This window comes from Festucalex cinctus, chromosome 6, assembly GCF_051991245.1.
Source record: "Festucalex cinctus isolate MCC-2025b chromosome 6, RoL_Fcin_1.0, whole genome shotgun sequence".
NCBI lineage: Eukaryota > Metazoa > Chordata > Actinopteri > Syngnathiformes > Syngnathidae > Festucalex > Festucalex cinctus.
This window is the reverse complement of record NC_135416.1, coordinates 5,713,291-5,734,374: the sequence shown is the minus strand read 5'-3', so window position 1 is coordinate 5,734,374 and position 21,084 is coordinate 5,713,291. Positions and strand designations below refer to the sequence as shown.

The window sequence follows — 21,084 nt, the reverse complement described above, 5'->3', positions numbered from 1 at the left end:
AGTCATCTGAAAGGTTCAATATGGGTTTTCTCATTAATGGCCAAATCCATAGGGGTAACCGGTGAGCACCGCTCTCCGCACCCCCCCCCCCCCCCCCCCCAAAGTCCTGGGGCCAGACTCCACTCTTATTTAATTTAATGCCACTCCAATAGGACAAGCGAGCTCACATTTATTCAGCCGGCGTGCCCTCAGGCACTCGTCCACCCAGGGAGACGGGGACATTTACTTACACGAAAGCATTTGCTCAAGCGTTGCATCATGTGTTTAGTTGAAAAACACAAGTCACTGCCAGTTGTAAGGGGGTGTTACGAGTCACTCTGACCCACAAGATGCATCCTTATCCTTGCAAATAGAGTATTTATTGGTCCTTTTGACCGCTTATTCCTCACAAGGGTCGCGGGGAGTGCTGGAGCCTATCTCAGCTCGCTATGGGCAGGAGGCGAGGTACACCCTGGACTGGTTGCCAGCCAATCGCAGGGCACACAGAGATGGAACAACCATCCACACTCACAAGCACACCTAGGGACAATTCGGAGCGCCCAATTAACCTGCCGTGAATGTCTTTGGAATGTGGGAGGAGACCGGAGTACCCGGAGAAGACCCACGCAGGCACGGGGAGAACATGCAAACTCCACCCAGGATGGCCGGAACCTGGACTCGAACCCGAGTCCTCAGAACTGGGAGGCGGACGTGCTAACCAGTCAACCACCGTGCCGCCTCATTTTGAACAAACAAACAAAATGTATTTTTCTGAAAGTCAACTTCCACATATGACTTTTCATTTGTGTCATATTTGATACATCCGGTCACAATGCTTAAATTCCTACATTTATAACTGTTAAAAATATAACAGACACATCAAACATTAGTATTTCCGAAAATCAGAGACAACATTTCCCACTATTAATAAGGATAAGTGTGTCTTCTTTCTCAAATTGGGGCGATCTTGCAAGGTCGCTGGAAAAGCCATCAGCTGGGTGATACTGCCCTCTAATGGATTATCTGTGCAATGCATGTGTCAGATCATATACGTCAGGGTTTTAATCGGGGAAAAAAATATTATACTCATGAAATAGAGGGCCCAAAATTCCTTGTATTTATATGAAATATTTGGCTTTATAGGGTTAAAAATGTGAACACATCCTGATGTAGTGAGCCCATTTCAATCAACCAATCAATCAAACTTTATTTATATGGTACATTTCATACATTCGAATATACATTTTTTTCTTTTTTATGCTAGAGCATACAGAAGGTTTTGATGCAGCTCTGACCTGAATAGGTCACTTAAAACAACAGTAATTATTACAAAAAACGGCCAGCAGGTGGCAGCAGAGTATAAGAGATCGGCCAGGGCCATGTTGCAACAAGCTCTTTTTTATTCCAACAGATTTGTGAATAATTATGAAACTTAGCTATATTCTGATGCTAATTGCTGCAAAATTGCGGAAACAGATACAAATATACTTTTTTTTTTCTCCTGATGAAAGAAGAAACTTTAATCTTTCTTTTGTTAACTCAAAGTGCTGAACAATTAAAACGTTCATAATACAATATAAAAAAAGTTTGCCTTTTTTTCCACTTTATTTTATTCTTTGGTATAAACCTCCTCAAAAAGTCACATTGTCACACTTTGTACAAAAATAAAACTACGGTTGATTGGCACGTATTTAAAACCATTTCTGTTTATTGTTGAAGTCGTCATGCAAGGTGTTATGTTGGTGTATGTGTCGCTAAGCTGGCATACCGTACCAGAATGCTGCAAAAATCAAACATGTCACAAAAGGCCGCTAATTGAAATGGAAAGTGACATGAGATGCATTTTGTGTGAATGAAACAGCTGGCGCAGAACGAGCCACACGAGCCTGAAGGGGATTATTGTCAGCATCCAAATATTTGCTGTCATCCATACGAAGACCTCCTGCTGATGTGACTCGTGCACCCCTGATCATAATTTAAACATTTACATGCATTGATTACTGTCTGCCAAGCAGTGTCACTCCTGATTCCAAATGCTGTTTGTCAACACGAGGGATGGAAGGGTGGTTCGCAGTCACACTTCCTGTCCCTCCACAGTGCACTTGATTTTAAATGCGCCTCTGCGTACGAGCATATTTAGTTGTCATAATGAGCTGTCGTGCCTGCTGCGCTACTTGGGGCAATTGCGCGTGTGCGAATACCAGTGAATATATTTTGTTTCACTCGCAGCCATTTTCACTGTAGCAACCCCCGGCTGTTTTACTGGATTTTGACTGATTTTGCAAGGCCCACAGAATATTTTCTTCTATTGCTATAAAAACATGGAACCTAACAAAAGAAAGATTAAAGTTTCTTCTTTCATCAGGAGAAAAAAAAAAGTATATTTGTATCTGTTTCCGCAATTTTGCAGCAATTAGCATCAGAATATAGCTAAGTTTCATAATTATTCACAAATCTGTTGGAATAAAAAAGAGCTTGTTGCAACATGGCCCTGGCCGATCTCTTATACTCTGCTGCCACCTGCTGGCCGTTTTTTGTAATAATTACTGTTGTTTTAAGTGACCTATTCAGGTCAGAGCTGCATCAAAACCTTCTGTATGCTCTAGCATAAAAAAGAAAAAAATGTATAAATACGTTTTTTGAACCATGGCATTATTTAAAATAGAACGCGTTTATACGTTTTTGGGAGCAAATTGGTTAATATCACTAATCTAGTAAAATACAGCTACCTTCAATAACAAAGTTGTGACATCATATTCAGCTTATAATGTGAGTTTGAGAATTTTATACATTCAATTTACTGGAAATAATTATTTTAATAATATAATCTGAACTACCATTTTTAATTTCAACGTGTTTTTGGCCAGGCAACACCCCCATAAAATAATAATAATAATAATAATAATAATAATAATAATAATTCTCTGGAACCCATCATCGGATTTTCAAAATTCTTGTTGGTTTCTACTCTGCCAGACTTTTTTTTTTTTTTTTTTTTTTTGAGTCTCATTGCTAGTCAGCGTGGAGGCTTCTGCTTTGAAAAACTTTGGCCAGCTCAACAAGTGTTCATCATTTTGCATAAATGTAATGAACGCATCATATTTGCAGAGCGAGCCACGCCGAACGAGATGCGACCATGAAGAGGCAGCTGGTGGAGGACCTGAAGACGAGGCTCAAGTTTTTGCAGGAGATGGAGAAAAGTTACCGTGGGCAGGTGGAGGAGCTGGAGAAGAAGGTGCTGGAATTGTGTCACAAAAGCTAAAATCACACACAGTGATGTTAAAGTTTATTTTCTTCAACCTTTTAGATAAATTATGTTGGTTTCTGGGTAGTGCATCTGACTCACTGATTCAAAATCGTCCCTCAGTGTCCAGACTAAATGACAGATGCTGACGCAAAGCTTACAATAGCTAATTTCACAATTTCAGTCTTAAATATGAATTCAACCTTGTCAAGCATGATTTTTATTTTATTTTTTCACAAATGACTAGCTACAGCCTGGACTGAGCCAGTGACATCACCATCTGGCCTGATACAGCCAAAGTGTGATTAGAACAGGGGTGTCCAAACTTTTTAATAATTTATTTGCAATATGGCAGTAGGGTTATTATAGTTTTGGAAATTTTCATTTTAGTTTTTATTTTGTTTTGAGTTTTGTTTTTTTAAATTGAGTTAGTTTTAATTAGTTTTCAGGGTGGTTCTGTTAGTTTTTTATCAGTTTTAGTTCTTTAATAAATGCTTAGTTTTATTTTAGTTAGTTTCAGTATTATTTTTTTGCTTTTTTTTTAAATGTGTATTACTTGTGCGCGATATTTAAAAAACACCATGGGCGCAACGTCATTCCCTTTTATATCAAAATAAATCTACTAAAAATCACATTTAAAATCATCCCCAAAGGCTCATGCATTAAATTAATTACCAAAGACTAAAACGAAGGACATTTTTGCTATAATTATAGTTAGTTTTATTTTAGTTAGTTTTGTAAACATAAAATGTAGTTTCATTTTATTAGTTAATTTTATTTCGTTAACGAAATTGTTTTGAATTTTAGTTTTTTCGTTAGTTTTAGATAACTAAAATAACCTTTAATAGCACCTGTTTTTCGACACCCTTCTTACTTTGACCATCTCCAAACATCTTTTGTTTTTATTTTAATTGAACCGAGTCAAGTGCCATTTTTAGCATATGTCGCGGGCCACTAAAAAATGGCCCCCGGGCCATAATTTGGACACCAGTGGATTAGAAACTTGTGTATTGATGATGGAGGCAGCTAGTAGGGGGCGGTCCATTTAAGGCTTTCTGAACATTTTTGGTCAAACTGTAAAAAAAAAAAAAAAAAAAAATATGCATGCATACATCTGTAAGCATGATTACATGATGTCTTAAAATGGTAATTTCCTCCTATCCCTGGATAGAAAATGCAAATGGTTGCACCGTGAGCACACGGATGATCTGCGGCCAATGATGATGTCATTCACCCGACTAATGTGTACGTTCCAGCAGACGCAAACGGTGCGCGCGCGAGTCATCCGACGTCTTCCGCACGAAAAGAATATCAGATTATAACCGACCGGTCTGATGCATGTCGCGGCGTGGTGTCATTTGCGCGCTAATTTCATTGACGTAAACAGTGAGCAGAGCAGCAGTGACGTGAAGTGGAACTTGCTTGAAAAACAAAACACAAAAAAAAAAAAAACAATGTGACCCTTTTGCACTCACAGGTCAAGTGTTTATCTGATGAAGCTTCCAACAGAAAGGCCTTCGTTGAATCTCTAAAGAGGAGATTGAACGTTGCAACCGCGGAGAAAACCCAGCATGAGGCTTCCTGCACCAAACTGAAGGATGAGCTGGAAAAAAAGGTTTGACATTGTAATTACGCCATTAATTATTATTTGTTTGCTGTGTAGAGGTGAGTTTTTAAATCATGCCGACATTGGGCTTTTCGAGGTTCCAAAAGACAGGCAATGAATGGGATTGCATTGCACTGTAGTGCATTAACTCATTCACTCCCAGCCATTTTCACAGAAGCAATCCCGTTTGCTGCTGGCTGTTTTACTGGATTTTGACTGATTTTGCAAGGCCCACAGAATATTGTGTTCTATTGCTATAAAAGCATGGAACCTATCAAAAGAAAGATTAAAGTCTCTTCTTTCATCAGGAAAAAAAAGTATGTTTCTCTCTGTTTCCGTTTTGCAACAATTAGCACTAGAAGAGAGCTAAGTTTCATCAGTTTTCACAAATCTATTCAAAATTGTAAGTGATTGAGCTTTTTTACTCCATGGCCCTGGTTGATCTCCTTTGCTCTGCTGCCACCTGCTGGCCGCTTGTGTAATAACTACCATTTCTGCAACCGTTCTTTGCAGTTGAGAAGCTGCATCAAAGCCTTCTGTATGCTCGAGCATTAAAAGAAAAAGAAAAAACACGTATAAATACGTCTTTGGGGCACTTAGAACATTAAAAAAACATATTTATATGTTATTGGGAGTAAATGTATGTCAGCAACTTAGTTACCGCCATAATTACTGTTTTTCATTTGATTGTTTTGTACATATTATCTAAATGTGTTTAATAAAATGGTACTTCATTTTTCCACCTTACTTGACTACTCATTCATCTACTGATGACGCAACATCAGGAATAGGGGTGGGACAATATGGGTAAACCACGATTCGATACTCTGACGATATTTGGCACACGATATCGATAATATCACGATCCACGATACCTATGATTTTTGATATATTGTCAAAAATGTTTTAGCAATAATCATAATATGTGACTGAAAAAAAGGCAACAAGTGTCCCAAAAGATTTTTTTATTTTTTTTGGTGAAAAAAATGTTTTTTTGAGTTTGACTTCCCCTTTAAGCAATGTTGTTAACTCTCTCTAGAATTGGTTCTCCTGTAAAAAATGCCCGCAAAATCAAAATGTTAAATGAGGTGCAGAAGGCTCTGAAAGTGTTGGCTAAAGACTAACAGAACTCTCTGGAACATGCTAACATCCCTGTTGACAGATCATGAATTGATGCTATTGGAGGAAGTCACTGCAGTCCCCCCCCCCAAAAAACATTTCCACAAGGTTAAAATTATCAAACAGCGGCTGAATGTTTCACATATTGTGTGGACAGATGAAAACGATGTTTTTTTTTTTTAGAAAAGTCTTCATCCCAACTGCAATGTAATGGTGGATTATCGTGTTTTGCTAATTCAGGGCCGGCGCGGATTGCTATCGTCAATGCAAAAACAAATCACTCCATTTTATCAAGAAACTTTGCAGGAGAAATTCTGTCTGCCAAATGAAGCACAACAGATGATACATGATGTAACAGGACAACAATTCAAAGTTAAAAAAAAATAAATCAAAAAAGTCAAGTTTGCCTGACGAAGAGCAGATCAAATTTTCTGACTAATGTATGCAGAAATCCAGGTAAATCCAAAGCGTTCACATACTTTATCTTGCCACTGTGTATCTGATTGATCCCCTCTGGTCTGATTTCTTTTTTTTTTTACATTGCTGACCATCTCCGTGCTTTCCGTTGTGCAGGAGCAGCGCATTCGAGCCCTCCAGGCTCGCGTGGGAGCCGGCGAGCAGGCCTTGGCCGCTCTGGAGCAGAGCGCCACTGAGCAAATGGAGCGGCTGACCCAGCAGCGCTCCCAAGCGTTGGACGGGCTTCAGAGGCAGCTCGGCCAGGCCTCCTCCCAGCTGGAGCAGCTTCGCTCTTTCATCAAGGTGCTCCGCTTAAAGGCTCCGCTTGATCAAAAGCCAGCGGGGTGCAGCGGTGAATCATCTAACTCGTCTTAAATCACTGTCCTGGGCCGGCGCATTCTTTCACAGACGAGGGGGGGGGATTGATGTCATTATGCATGTTTTTCATGGGTATAAAGAGATAAAGGCCATCGCAGGTAGATAAATGAGTGGTTGGAGGGAATTGGCATGGTTGTTTTTTGTGGAGATGTCATCCATCATGTGCTAGTGTGTTTATGTATCTGGCAAATAGAAGAGAAAGTGATAAAGAGTGTCCTGCAGCTCTGCTCTGCTGACACCTGTCTGTCAAAGACGGAAGAGGCCGGGCAGAGATAGCAGAGTCTATTTCTGCACATACATAAATCATGCGCAGACTTTTGGTGGCGGTTTGCCATCGCCCTTCGGATTTTTGGTGGATAAGGGGATGTTTTATCTCCTCCCTTCTTTCCCAGGTGCCTACATTACTTTCACAAGAATTCACCACTTTTATTTCGCTCCCTTTCCACTTGGGATGTAACGATATCCAAACCTCACGATACGATATTATCACGATATGAAGGTCACGATACGATAATTATCATGATATTGTGGGGGAGTTGGCGATATTTAAAAAGGATCACAAAATTGTAAAAAAAAAAAGAGAGCTCATACTAAAAAGTAAAAAACACAATATTGTGCTTTTGTACATAACAGCAATGCATATAAACCACATACAATCTCGAATAGCAATATTGAGGCACTTACTTGGCAATGCAAGCACACGTTTATCGCTTCACAAGCAAATTAGGTTCCCCTTCATCTGACAATTAGCATAGATTTTAAACATAGAAGGCCAAAACATCCCTAATGAAAATTAAATTGCACTAATAAACTAGCCACTAGAGGGTGCTAGAACTGCACAAATGGAAACCAACCTGACTTTTTTTAACAGATGTGTTCCTTTTAAATATTGTGAACATGACGACGACGATATTGAGGCAGTTTCAATATCGCGATATCACGATATTGCCCTTATCGTGACATCCCCACTTTCCACCAAAAAGTACAGTTGGTATTATTACTGTATCTCAGTATTAATCAACTTACTGGTGAACAAAACGAACAGGGAGAAGTAGCCTTTTCATCAAATCTGTCTCTCTTCGGCTGAAATTCAGGCGAAAAACTTCACAAATTTATTTTGCAGTATTCCAGTTACTTCACAAAGATTCGGGAATATCAAAATAAACATGATTGGACAATGTTTTTTTCCCTAGTGGTCAAGAGGATATGGAGTGGGGAAAAAAATGAATTCATCAGATTATTATGGCAGTAGTTTAGTGATACTGTACATTGTTTTTTTTGTTTTTTTTCCCCCCCCTGTTACTAGGAGCTTGACACAGGACGACCATCTGCTCAGAACACACATGCATGGGATCTATTGCGCATATCTCCCGTAAACAAAAGATGCTTAATTTTAATTCACGCCAGCAAAGATGTATTGATATCCACTCGGTGCCTCCATTTTCCCATAACCTCAGGCGGGGTGGGGCCGTCGTGGTGGTGGTGGTGGTGTTGTTGTTGTGTCGAGGATTCACATCACTGTTTGTCTGCCCCTGGCTCCTGTGATCCCCTATAAGAACAGCGAGCCCTTTGATTGGGCTGCCTAACGTCCGGAGGAGATTTACTCTTGTCGTGTATTGATCACGACTGGAGGGGCTGTGCGTGCGTGCGTGCGTGCGCGTTCATGTGTTGTCTTTGTGAGCTTGCTGTTGCTGAATGTGTATGCAGGTTTGTTTTTTTTATTATTATTATTATGGGCTAGTAGACCCTTTTGGCCCCTGCATACGCCTCAGGCTGCCCAAACTGCTAAAAAGTCGCATGTATGCAGTGGCCAAGTGCACAATAAGTTTCACGTTATTGTCCTTCTTATGGAGTACGAGTAGAATTGGCTTTACGTCTGTCAAAACAGTTATTTATCTGTAATAATGTTCTTCCTGGAATGCATTTTTCGACGCCAGATGAACGTAGATCATTTTCTTCTGCGCGTCGCTTCGTTGGCTCATGAGCGGCCCTTTGTGCCCGCGTGTGTGTGAAAAGGTTCAGAAGCAGCTAGTTATTATTGAAGATGTCTTTTTAGCTGCTCATTTGATCCCCATCGCTATGCCTTAATCCTCGCCTCGTCTAAATTGGCCCTCTGGCTATAGCAATTGTGATGCTAGCCCGGTTAAGAGTTCTCAACAAACACGCAGACTCAAGTACACGCTACGCACACATGCAACACTTACTGTTCCTCCCGCAGCTCAGAACGACTGATGAATTCCCTTCCTAATCTCCTTTCCGGATTATTCCACATGCAGGGTTTAGGTCAATTAAATGTAACCCTCGACGAGTGACAGTGAATATCTATTAGGCCGTAAATAAAAGAAAAAGGATATGTGGCTGTTAGGTAATGAGCTGTGTATTCCTGAAGGCTAAACGCACTCTTTTATCACCAAAAGCAGCTCGAGTAGTGGCAGTCGTTTATCAGATCAAATGGACGGTTATGAGTTAGGAGTATTCTGCTTGCAATGGGAAGGTCAAACACGAGATTGACCTCTTGTTTGAAGAATGGGATTCATCTGTATGATAGGAAAACTGTCACCATCTTAAAAAAATATATGTATATTAATTGTACAGAGAATGTATTTGCATTTCACATTAATAACACTACTCAAGTTCAAATTGGCATCACAATGTAGTAGATTGCAATTTTCAAAGCCTGATTTGCTCAAAAGTGGGACTACCACGTGGGTTTTCACCTCCTACTCTGCAGACGGGGCCGGGCGAATTTGTCGGCTGCATGACGTCACTCCCACAGCAACAGCACGCACAGATTTTTTTTTTTCTTTTTTCACTCACTCACTCACTCACTCACTCACTCACACAAGCTTCTTGTGTGGCGACAGTGAGTGACACGCCCCCCGCCACCCCCAGCTCTGCGATTGGCTGGAGGGATAAACAACTGTCTGTCCACAGAAACATCCCGCTGTTGACAAAACAAACACAAAGTGGCAAAATACAGGCTGGGGGGGAGGGAAGGGGAATCACCACCACACATTAATAGAAACCCAGAGGTGTCGATTGAGAAGGAGTTAACGGGTATACTTCCTGTATTTATATAGTGCATTTTCCTGAGTGAAAACGGAAGACCCCGCCTTTAAGTTTAATTCCATATTTTAGAGGACAGGCCAGACGTTATATGGCCTCGGCCAAGGATGTCCAGATTGTTTCTAGAGGGCCACGTGCAGAAAAATTAAAGCCAGATGAGGGGCCAGCGGGGCCACTGTATTGTGTTTATGGAGCATGTTAAAAACGAGCAAAAGCATTTTAACATGTTTCAATTTTTTTTTTACAACATTAAAGAAAAAAAGCGTGTGACAAATTTTCATCACACTTTTTTTATACATATATATATATATTTTTTTAAACCTGTTCTGTCTTGTTGGATTTTTAATTTTGGAGGGTAAACTTTCTGCTAATTTCTCTTGCAACCTTGTGATGCAGGCCAGATTTGATCTTATTAAAATATGTGGCAGGTCATTAAAAATCTTGCCTCAAATGGTTCCTTGGCCATACTTTGTATGCCCCTACATTATGCTGCTTTACCTTTCATATTTCATGGAAGCTAATAATTACATATAATAGCATAATTCGCCAAAAAAAAAAAAAATGGAGCCGTTTGTGTCTAAACATTTAAATTCCATCACATCCCAACTCTGATTGTATCCTTATTCCTCCTAACAAACAAAAGCTAACTTCACCGCAACTTTATTAACGCCACCAGTGTACAACTGCGAGAGCAATAAATGTTGGCACGCCTGAAAAATCTTCATCAAGCCTTTGCACTTGTACGTTTTTTTTTTGTTTTTTTTCCCTCGTCCCTTGCTCCGAGAGCAAGTTGTACAGTTCTTTTTGTTTATTTGTTTGCGCGCGATGAGAGCGGGAGCCATCCCAAGCTCCCCGTGTCCGACCATCTATTCCAAGGTCAGCTTTTCGGCAGGCTTGCAGGGGAATGATACGGAAGATTATTGCCTCGATCAATAAGCTGAAAATGAAGCAAAGGGGAGTTTGCTTTATTGACTTGCTCGTGTACAGTGGCAGTTTTAACATTTAATTGTCTCGCCGTATTTAGCGTACACGCTCCCATTTAGCGCCCCGGCAGCCGCGCCATCCCGGGCCTTTTGCTCGCCTCGCTTTGCCATCCACCCGGGCACCATTTTCCAGCGGCCCCCTCGCAAGCTTAATTATTAACCGTGTTATGCTGCCCCGTTGTGCCGCGAGACCTTCGGAAAGCAAATAAATAAATGAATGGCTGTATCTTTCACGAGCACCCCCCTCTGCCTGTTCTGCCTCTGATGAATGATTCGCCGTCTGTGGAGATTTTTAGCCAAAACTCGAGGTGCATTCGATATCAAAGCCGCGTTCCCGCAGCTTTTCAATCGACGGGGCAACGCACCCTCAGGACCGCATTCCTTCAAGGGAGCGCGCGGCAAAAACCGGAGAGAATCTGAGCGTGTCAAACTCAATATTCCTCCATAATGCACTAAGCCGCTCTGGCGCATGCTTGATCAATTTCATTTATTCATCTGCCGGGGCACGGCCGTCGCTCGCACTTCTTCTCCGTTTCGTCATGTTCTCCTCACTTGTATTCCTTCCCCCCCCCCCCCCGCAGGCACTGGCCGCTGAAATGCTGTTAGACGTGCACGAGGTCAAGCAGCAGCTGACGAAGAGGAGGCGGTTGAGGCGGGCCGGCGAGGTCGCGGCGAAAGGCGGCCCATCAGCTAAATCCATGATCAAAGCCAAGTCCATCGCCGCCTCCATCCTCAATATGTCCGAGAACGATCTGGCCGACATCATGGACTCGGAGCAGGTGAGGCCGAGGGACGGCGGGGCGTTCGTTTAACGCGAGGGTGGAGATCAGGGGTGTCTAAACTTTTTCTTCCAAGGGCTGCATACATAACAATTGAAGGATGCAAGTGAGTCCACCTGTGCTCGAATGTGTTATTGAGCTGTGGAGGAAACACATTGAAATGTTTTGGGTTTTTTTGGTTCAGTGGTACTCATGTTGAGCCTGGTTTTATGTACCATATTTTCCGCACTTTCAGACGCACCTAAAAGCCTTCCATTTTTTCAAAAGCTGACCATGCACCTTATATATGGATCAATAATGAGCCGCAACAGGTCTCGCTTTCAAGACGCTATCGGTGACCCTGCATGATCGGTGACGCGCATGCGCAGAATGTCCCGCCATCTCGGCTCGCTAGCTAATACTAATACTTTACCTCAGAGAAAATAATAAAACAGCTGTTTATTCATTTTGGGAGTGAATGGAGTTGTCAGAAAGTTGGTTTGTAATCTATTAATAAAGTTTGACTGACCTATCTGACTGTTTTGTTGACATTCCCTTTAGCGCAGCACCATCTAATGGATGCATAACGTAACCCCAGCCTCTACTGTAGCGGCTTATATATGAAAAAAGTTTTAAAATGTCATTCATTGAAGGTGCGCCTTATAATGCGGTGCGTCTTATAGTGCGGAAAGTATGGTAGTTAAAGTGGAAGTCAACCTTAAACATTTCTTGACAATAATATGTTGTATTAACCTGGCAATAGCCAGATGGATATTACTGTACATATCCATCTGGTACCTGTCCACAGTAATTTCGTCGGAAAAAGGCGGGACATTCTGTACAATGATTCAAGCTTCTTGGACAATGCGACATTTGTTTTAACCAATCACGGCTCCGGGTGAAAATTTTGTGTTCGTTCTTGTCGAAGGTGGGGAAAAGCAGGAACATCTTACCAGCTAGAAATGCACAAAGCGCCTTTCACTTTTCAACATTCAACAAGGAAATGGTGAGACATTCTGCGAGGACAGAATTAATTCTAGCGTCCATTCGTCCAGGTTTGTTTGTTCGCTCCGGCGTCTGCGCTGGCTTCCTGGTTTCGTCACAGTTGCATATCCCGCCCCCAAACACAATGTCGCTCTGTGATCAGCGGTTCTCCGGAGTTTGTGAACTCACAAATGCCGCGAGAATTCATCTTGCGAGAGCAAGGTTAATGTTGTCCTCACTAGTCCAAACATGACATTTTGATTAATATTATTACATTTGTGGAATATGAGTTATGAATAAAAATCCATTTCCCGGGGAGGCTATTTTGCCACTTTCTGTCGACTGATGATGACATCACAGTTGCTCAGTCATGCAACGACCAATCACAGCTCATCTGTTTTCTGAGTCTGAGCTGTGATTGGTTGTTACCTGAGCAACATTGACGTCATCTTCAGTCGACAGCAAGTGGCAAAATGGCCGCCACCTGAGATGGATAAAAACGACTGGATTTTGCAGCTAAACTCATATTCCACCAACGCAATATTATCGAAATACCATATTTCGACAAGTGGGGCTGCATAGAACATACTATTGTAAAAAAAAATGGACTTCCCCAATTAAACAAAAAACAAAAAACAAAAAAAAAGATAATCAAACAAAAAGGAGTTTGCAGGATTTGGGGGTGACCAGCATCCTTGTATCCCTCAAGAATAGGTCCACCCCTGTTCTGAGCAGCAACGGCAAGCACATTGACACTGACACTCATCAGACCGTGGACCCGTTTCAGACCTCATTTTCAGGACAAAAACCCCTCTTGACACATCTCAGATCACAGCATAATCTCATAGGATAATCTCATAAAACATAAGATCCTTACTGTTTTATGTTTTATAAGATTATCATTTGTTGTCCTTATTTGGAAAGGGGAAAAAACAGAACAATTGACACGCACCGAGTTACTTTTTAATTTTAGTCTATCGTTGCTGCTATGTGGAAAAACACTTATGTCAATTTTTTTTTCCCCAATTTTTACTTTTTTCATCTTAACTCATTCACTGCCAATGACGACTATAGACGTCAAAAATCCAAGCAAACAGCCAGTGCAAATTTTGACAAGAAATTTGAATTTAGTTTTAGTTATTCGTTGTTTTCATTCATAGTTATTAATCATTGTTTTTATTAATAACAACGATGACAACAATTTCATTGCTAAGTGCTACCATCGTGCGTAGAACGGATTCCTGTTACCCTACAACACAGGCGGTCTTGATCTTACTGAGACCACATACTGGGTCTCTGCCTCCAAAAGTCAATTTTAGTTGACTAAAATTGGATTCAAACTAAAATACAATCAGGTGACTGAGTTATGACTAAGACTTTAATTAAATTTAGTAAGAAGACTATAACTAAAACTAAATTAAAATTTCTTTTTTTTTTTAATTAAAATTTTAATTTTAAATTGTCTTTTTTTTTTTTTTTTTTTTTTCAAAATTAACACTGGCTGTTTGCTTGGATTTTTTGACGTATATAGTTGTCATTGGTAGTGAATGAGTTAAAAACATAAAAATAAAAATAATGACAACAATAGACAGAAGTGTTATTCACATAGCAACAATGATATGCCATTTACTGTTAAGAAAATGGATGCTTGGCCATAGTTTGGACACTGCTAAGTGTAGATCGAGTCTTAAATGAAGCCCACCGCGCCACGCAAACCTCTAACTCATCGCACTGTAACATTTGTAAACAAGTTTTCCGTAAGTTTCATCTTCGCAAAGATGGAGCGATCGACTTGTTGCTTTTGGGCATCGTCTTTGTCGACTGAGACTAAATGAACGCAGTAACCTCAGCCTGTCCTCTGGGACTCAAAACATTCGATTGGCGTCGGTGTGGAAATAAGTTCTGAGTTCATTTCTGTTGTTTAGCCTCGCTGCGGTTCTTTGCTCCTGGTCAACCTCGCGTTATTGATGGATAAGCAGACGTGGGCAAGGCTGAACACAAAGCAAACTTTTTCTGACGAGCGTCCATCTATTTGTGTAGCGCTTCTGCTTATTAGGGTCGGCGATGAGCTGGAGTCTATCCCAGTAGACTTTGGGTGAGAGATGCGCTTCAGCGCAAGATTCGAACACTGAACCTCAGAACTGTGAGGCAGTTTTACTCAGAAATATTCAGTATGTGATAGACCACCTTTCATAAAGTGACCATGAGCGCTTTAATGTGGACCCTTTCGATTTTGGTGAGCTCTTGAGGTTAAAGCGGATTCTTAAACTGAATTCTGAAGCAGATGCGCTTTCCATTAATGCACTACGCTGCTGAGACCATTCTCAATAAATTAGGCTGTTGAAGTCCACAAATGTGAATGAACAAAACGCCTACAGCGGATCCTGAGATTGAAACAAATTAAAGTTTCAAGATACTGGGTGGCCCTATAGGTTTGGCTTTAGAATCAATTTGTCCTATTAAGTATTCTTTTTCCATGATCAAATGTTAAGCAACATTTTTTTTTTACTGCTTACAAGTATAAAAACAGTTTAACCACTATCCATCCATCCATCCATTTTCTTGACCACTCATTCCTCACAAGGGTCTCGGGTGGTGCTGGAGCCTATCTCAGCTGGCTCTGGGCAGTAGGCGGGGGACACTCTGGACTGGTTGCCAGCCAATCACAGGGCACACAGAGACGAACAGTTTAACCACTAGGTTAAGGGACGTCAACTACTTTTTTTTGGGGGGGGGATATATCAGTGGTCAGTGCACCGTCCAAGTGCAGCGCAGCCGGGTCAATGAGTTGTGAAATCAAAAACACCCAGTAACTATGGCCAGCAGATGGCAGCGGTAGCTGCTCGGGCCCTAACTAGAGCTGCAAATTACAATGGAACATGACGCAATCTGATGAATTAGAATAATTTCAAGGCTGACGTGAATGATCAAAGCCTTTGTAACATTAAACCTAATTTGACGGAGCGTCACCAAACAAAAAATATTACTATCAAAGAAACTGTTGTGGAGAAAATGTATCTTTTCTTTTCAATTTTCGCTCAATGTCACTCAAATGACCTATTTTCAAATGTTGATTACTAAAGAACGGAATAAGGTAGAAACATACTTTTTTTTTCCTAATGAAAGAATGGAATGCGATCTTTCATGTGGTACCCATGTTGTTTATGTAGCAAAAAGAACACAATATTCTGTTTGCTTCGAAAAATGAGTTAAAATGCTCGAAATCCGCTGGCATTGGGGGTTGTTTTTTGATAATGTGTGGCAGTAAAAGAGTTAAAAAAACAAAACAAAAAAACAAAAAAAAAGGCAAAGCCCGAGTTAAGTCGGGTATGGGGGTGAACCGAATATATTAAATACCCGAGATAACTCGTGGAGGCGAAGGAATGAGTTAAATTTCTGGTATACAAAAAGTGTTTTTATAAATAAACATGACCTTAGTTGTTGGACTTCCACGTTTTAATAGAAACCACAAATGAAATCCCCTTCTTTTCAATTCTTCCTCATCGCTGTCAGAGTTTCACTCTTTCCCGAGCTGCCCAACTCTTCTCACTGCCATAGATCTCAGCGTCGTCAATTAACAAATCCATGTTGCAATCAACCTCAAGTCCCACGAGACGCCGTCCTCCTCTTCCTCTATCAGGAGATGAGAGCGCTCGCCCTGCACTTACTCACACTTGAAACCAATTTCATTCCTTTGCAGCTCGGCTCCTCCCAAGAGATGTAAGGGGAACAAAATGTCCCACTCATCACCCGCTGAAAGCTCCGCGCGTCCAAATGCCTCTTTTCTCCTCAGCGCTTGATTCTTGACAGCCGCTCTCGTTTAGACCTTGATGTGGTCACCAGTAGGGGATGGAATCATGGAATCGTCGATATTATAAAAAATGTTTGCCAACAGTATCAGTAATTTACTTAGCGTGATTAACCGTCCCTTGCACCCTGTTTTTCATGGCGTATCCTCAAAATGGTCATCAAACTATTGACACCATCACCCACGTTAGGAAAAAAAGTTTGACAATTTAGTGTCACTCGTGACTAGGACAGGGGCGGGCAAACTCGGTCCTCGAGGGCCGGAGTCCTGCATGTTTTGGAGGTTTCCCTCTTCCAATAATCAACAAAATCGTTATCAGGCTTGTGCAGAGCTTGCTGATGGGCTGATCATCTATCAGCTGTGTTGGAGAAGGGAAACCTCCAAAACCTGATGCAAGGGTTGGTTTTATATTTTGGACTTTGTATGAAAAACACTGAAATAAATCCATCAAGCAATTAGGGGTGCACCGATCACCGATCCCCGATCTTTTAAAAAGTCTGACCTGCCTATCCCCATTTTTGCCGATACCGATTTATTTTATTTTATTTTTTTTCATGACAAGCAGCATATACCTTCAGTGTTCCAGTCTTGTTTTGTTGGAAGACATTGAACAATATCGGCACGATAATACAAATGGGCTGTTTTAACTGCACATGTAGTTCTCTCAAATAAAAAGCGAAAACCCTACTTATCATCTCAGCAGAAGAGGACAGTGGCTGACTTTTTCAGACCTCTGAGGAGGGAGGTGAGATGGGTGGAAAAGATCGGTTTATTTTTAAGGGATCGGCCGAGCACCGATCTTCCAAAATTAAGGAAATCAAGGCCGATAAATCGGCCGGCCGATCGATCAGTGCACCCCTACAAGCAATTACTTATTATATATATTTTTTCTTCTTTCTTAACAGGTGATAAGGCAAATAGTTTAGGATTTTGAAGATTTTGGGGTGGCCTCGGCCCTGGATCTCAGTAGATTAGATCCACCCCTGCAATGAACAGTGACCAAATCCAATTCTCCACATTCAGAACCGCAACAAGATGAAACTGTAGCAAGCTGATCGTTTTTAAAACATCCATCCATCCATTTTCTTGACCGCTTATTCCTCACAAGGGTCACGGGGGATGCTGGAGCCTATCTCAGCTGGATTTGGACAGTAGGCGGGGTACACCCTGGACTGGTTGCCAGTCAATCGCAGGTTTTTAAAACAGTTACTTGATAATCATTCATGTTAATGTAAAATGTTTGCTTCTTAAATTGAATCATTTTTGTTCACCACATTATTGTTGTCATTCTTTTAAATAATTGATTTGTATCTTTCCATATCTAGAAAAAGTGCATATATGAAGAAATTTATTAGCAGCAGCCCCCCCCTATTTGTTGACACCCCCGACTTCTCACACTGCATACTGCCACACTTAATTTTTAACTAGCCTTGTGGGCTGTGTCAAATGTCATATGCCGTGTGTCATATACATGTCATTAACGAATACTCAACCATGCATACTTGGACATCGAACAGCACTCGTATCATAGCCGACACGAATGTTTCAGTACAATAAGTCCCTCCCAAGGTCTCCAGTGTTTGGGTACAGTCATTTCTGCAACTATCATCAATTTGGCAGATTATTTGCGGGAACTCTTTTGCACCGCAGCATCTCATTACTTGCTATATGTTCTTCGAGAAAGGAGCAGATCTTCTCCAAATGCAAAACTATTTACACATCTTAGTTGGCAGAGCTATTTCTGCAACATTGATCTTTTCCTGGAGCCTTTTTACTCAATAAACTCATCGAAATTTTCTGCGATATTAATTGGTCTTCATAGCTAGTACAAAGACGCATCTCAGCTTGAAGATTGAAGCGCCCATGCACGACCCATCAGATCAATAGAAACGCACCTATATAGCATGTGCGCCCTCGTCTCCCACTCATGTATGGTGCCGCTCATGCGCATGCGTCCGTTTCATCGTATGCGGCAAAAAGTTGGGCGAGGGTCAAGCGGCTGCGGGCCTTTTGAATCGCCTGCCGAGTGGAGCATGAGTGCGTTGTTCGGATTGCTGTCGATCACCTCTGACACCGTTCTTGTTTGAAGACCACCTTCTCACACTCTCTCCCTTTTCTCAGTTATGATAAGCGGCATCCACTAATTAGGCAAACGCTGAAATGAGCCCGATCCGGGTTGTTATCGCAAAGGATCGCACCTGTGGTTGCAGGAAGCTGATAAAAGGCCAAGGGATAAACGCACACTTAGACGGCTACTCTACCACTGAGCCATGCCACGCCATGTACATTTCATGTATGTTTCAAGGTTACAAAAATCACACAATTAAGTAGATTGCACAGCGGTGTAAAAAATATGTTGTCGTGCAGCACATGGAGGGTGACGTATTTGCTTCACTAAAAATAAATAAATAAATAAATAAATATTTTTTTTGTTTCCGATGGTTGCCGCCATAGAACAGAACCCCATCCTAATGTAACATCCTATCCAAGCTAAATTTGGGGGTCCACCTTGGCCCGATCCCGAGTACCTTGAGAGAAAGCCCACCCAAGCACGGAGAGAACATGCAAATATTTTTAACCTCCAACCTCAGAACTATGTGGCTGATGATTGAACCACAAGGTCTCCATTTTGCTATCTAGTGTGTAAAATAAAATTGAGGACAATTTGGGCTAGGGATAGACCGATTATCAGCGCCGATATTTGGCATTTTGACAAATAATGGCATCAGCCTTTTTAGGAATCTGATGGCTGATAAATTTGGTAGCTCACTGAACGGCGAATGCTTGCGAACATAGCAAAATTAGGGTTTTCATTAGAATTTGTAAGATGTTCACCGACAGTTTTTACTTATCGCAAAGACTTTTTTTTTAACATATGACAATTTTTTACTGTCTTCAAAGATCATTTGAAACGTTTTACGAAGCCTGACGAAAACCCCAAATTAACTAAATTCGTATGCATTTGTCACTCAGTGAGCTACAGGGAACTTTGCATTTATGGAATTATTTAGATTTCCACTTTATAAAAAAATTATGCTGACTTAAGAAATTATGTTGAAATTTGGGAGAACTATTTGCAGTAGAAAACGTTTACGAACTATTTACTTGTTTAGTTTTTAATTTAGCTAAACACATGCTGATGACCCTGGAAGCTCTTTGCAATTTTTGTTATTTTTAAACAAAGCTGTCAATTCTTTATATGTTTAAAATTAAAAGATTTTTTTTTTTAACGCTAATATATTCTCTTTTACTGCAAATGAATATCAGCTTGAAATATTGGTTATCGGTCTCCTTGATTATTAATAATCAGTAAAAACTATATCAGTCTATCACTAGTTTGGGTGACAATTGGTAATAGGGGTGTGAATTGCCTCGTACCTGACGATTCGATTCGTATCACGATTCACAGGTCACGATTCGATTCGATACCGATTAATCCCGATACGAATTTCTAAGTCGATTGTTGCGATTTTTTTTCATTCAAATTTAGAAAATACTAATCAGTAAGCTTGTAGAGTGTAACATTTATATGAAAATGTATTATTTATTTATCTGAAATTTCAGTCTTATAGAGGTTGTAATCTGTTTCATGTTTAAACAGCATTAAAATAAAATATTAAGGCTTAATGTTCCGTTCATATAACATTCTTCCATGCTTAAGGTGTGAATCCTAAAAAAAAAAAAAAAAAAAAAAAAAAAAAAATCGATTTTGCCTATTATTGAATCGATTCGAGAATCGCGCGATGTAGTATCGCGATATATCGCCGAATCGATTTTTTTTAACACCCCTAATTGGTAATGCCAATAAAATATGTGGCGCAATAAAACATGCTACGTAGTTTTAGCAGCACACGCAAGCGAGCTTGCTGCCACATCAAAATCATCATAAAGTCGACAAAATAATGTATAAAGATGACTTCATTCCTGTCAAGCTAACATCATCTTACAGTGAGTACTATATAATATTTCATTGCCTGGAGCAGACTCTTATCAAAGTTTGTACTGTATGCGCGCGTCGGTGCAGGCTTTCCAGGATTTGTGAATGTTTGGTCAGCCGCACACACGTTCTCCGTGTGGCACTGAGACAGTACCGGGCTTGTCGCTTCATTTCGAATGGCAACACCTGGTCCAGAGCCAGGAGGCGGGGTCATGCGGTGCCGTCACTCTTCAATGTGTTCATTAGCCGCTACAAGGCTAGCGCTCTGTAGGTTCGTTTTACACGAGAAGCATGTAAACATTCACTGGCGTCCGCCGAGTCTCCAGGGAGCGTCCTCAAGGTCCGGGACCCGGGTACTCTCGGACCGGCCGGTGTATGGATAAATTGTGGCCCGTTTTCTCAAGGTTTGTTTTGGTCTCTGCTATTTCTGTCGCTAATATCATCTCAATCTTTCAGGGCACAGAGAGCCTTTCAGGGGTTCCCGAAGATCAGGAGTGGCTGGACCATCTAAACTTCATCCTCCAGCAGCAGGTTGGTGTAATCTTAATGCATTGATAACACTGGGGAGCAGTTTGAAAAAAGAAAAAAGAAAAGAAAAATTTGATTAATACACAAGTTGTTTTTTTTTCATGTTTCCATCTTTTTCTATCTGCTTCCGTTTTGCAGCAGTTAGCATTAGAAGAGAGCTAAGTTTCATCAGTTTTCACAAATCTATTTAAAATTGCAAGTAATTGAGCTTTTTTTCTACATGGCCCTGGTTGATCCC

General features: G+C 40.9%; 1 protein-coding gene across 1 annotated transcript in view; it reads left to right on the top strand.

Annotated features, from left to right (window-relative positions):
- The window catches only part of cntln (centlein, centrosomal protein), a 127,676-nt gene that overhangs the window by 86,173 nt on the left and 20,419 nt on the right, over positions 1 to 21,084 (top strand). The window contains exons 21-25 of the mRNA XM_077523623.1: positions 3,088 to 3,214; positions 4,701 to 4,838; positions 6,522 to 6,707; positions 11,413 to 11,610; positions 20,775 to 20,849. Of these exons, the coding sequence (XP_077379749.1) occupies positions 3,088 to 3,214; positions 4,701 to 4,838; positions 6,522 to 6,707; positions 11,413 to 11,610; positions 20,775 to 20,849 (724 nt within the window). The remainder of the gene's footprint in view (positions 1 to 3,087; positions 3,215 to 4,700; positions 4,839 to 6,521; positions 6,708 to 11,412; positions 11,611 to 20,774; positions 20,850 to 21,084) is intronic.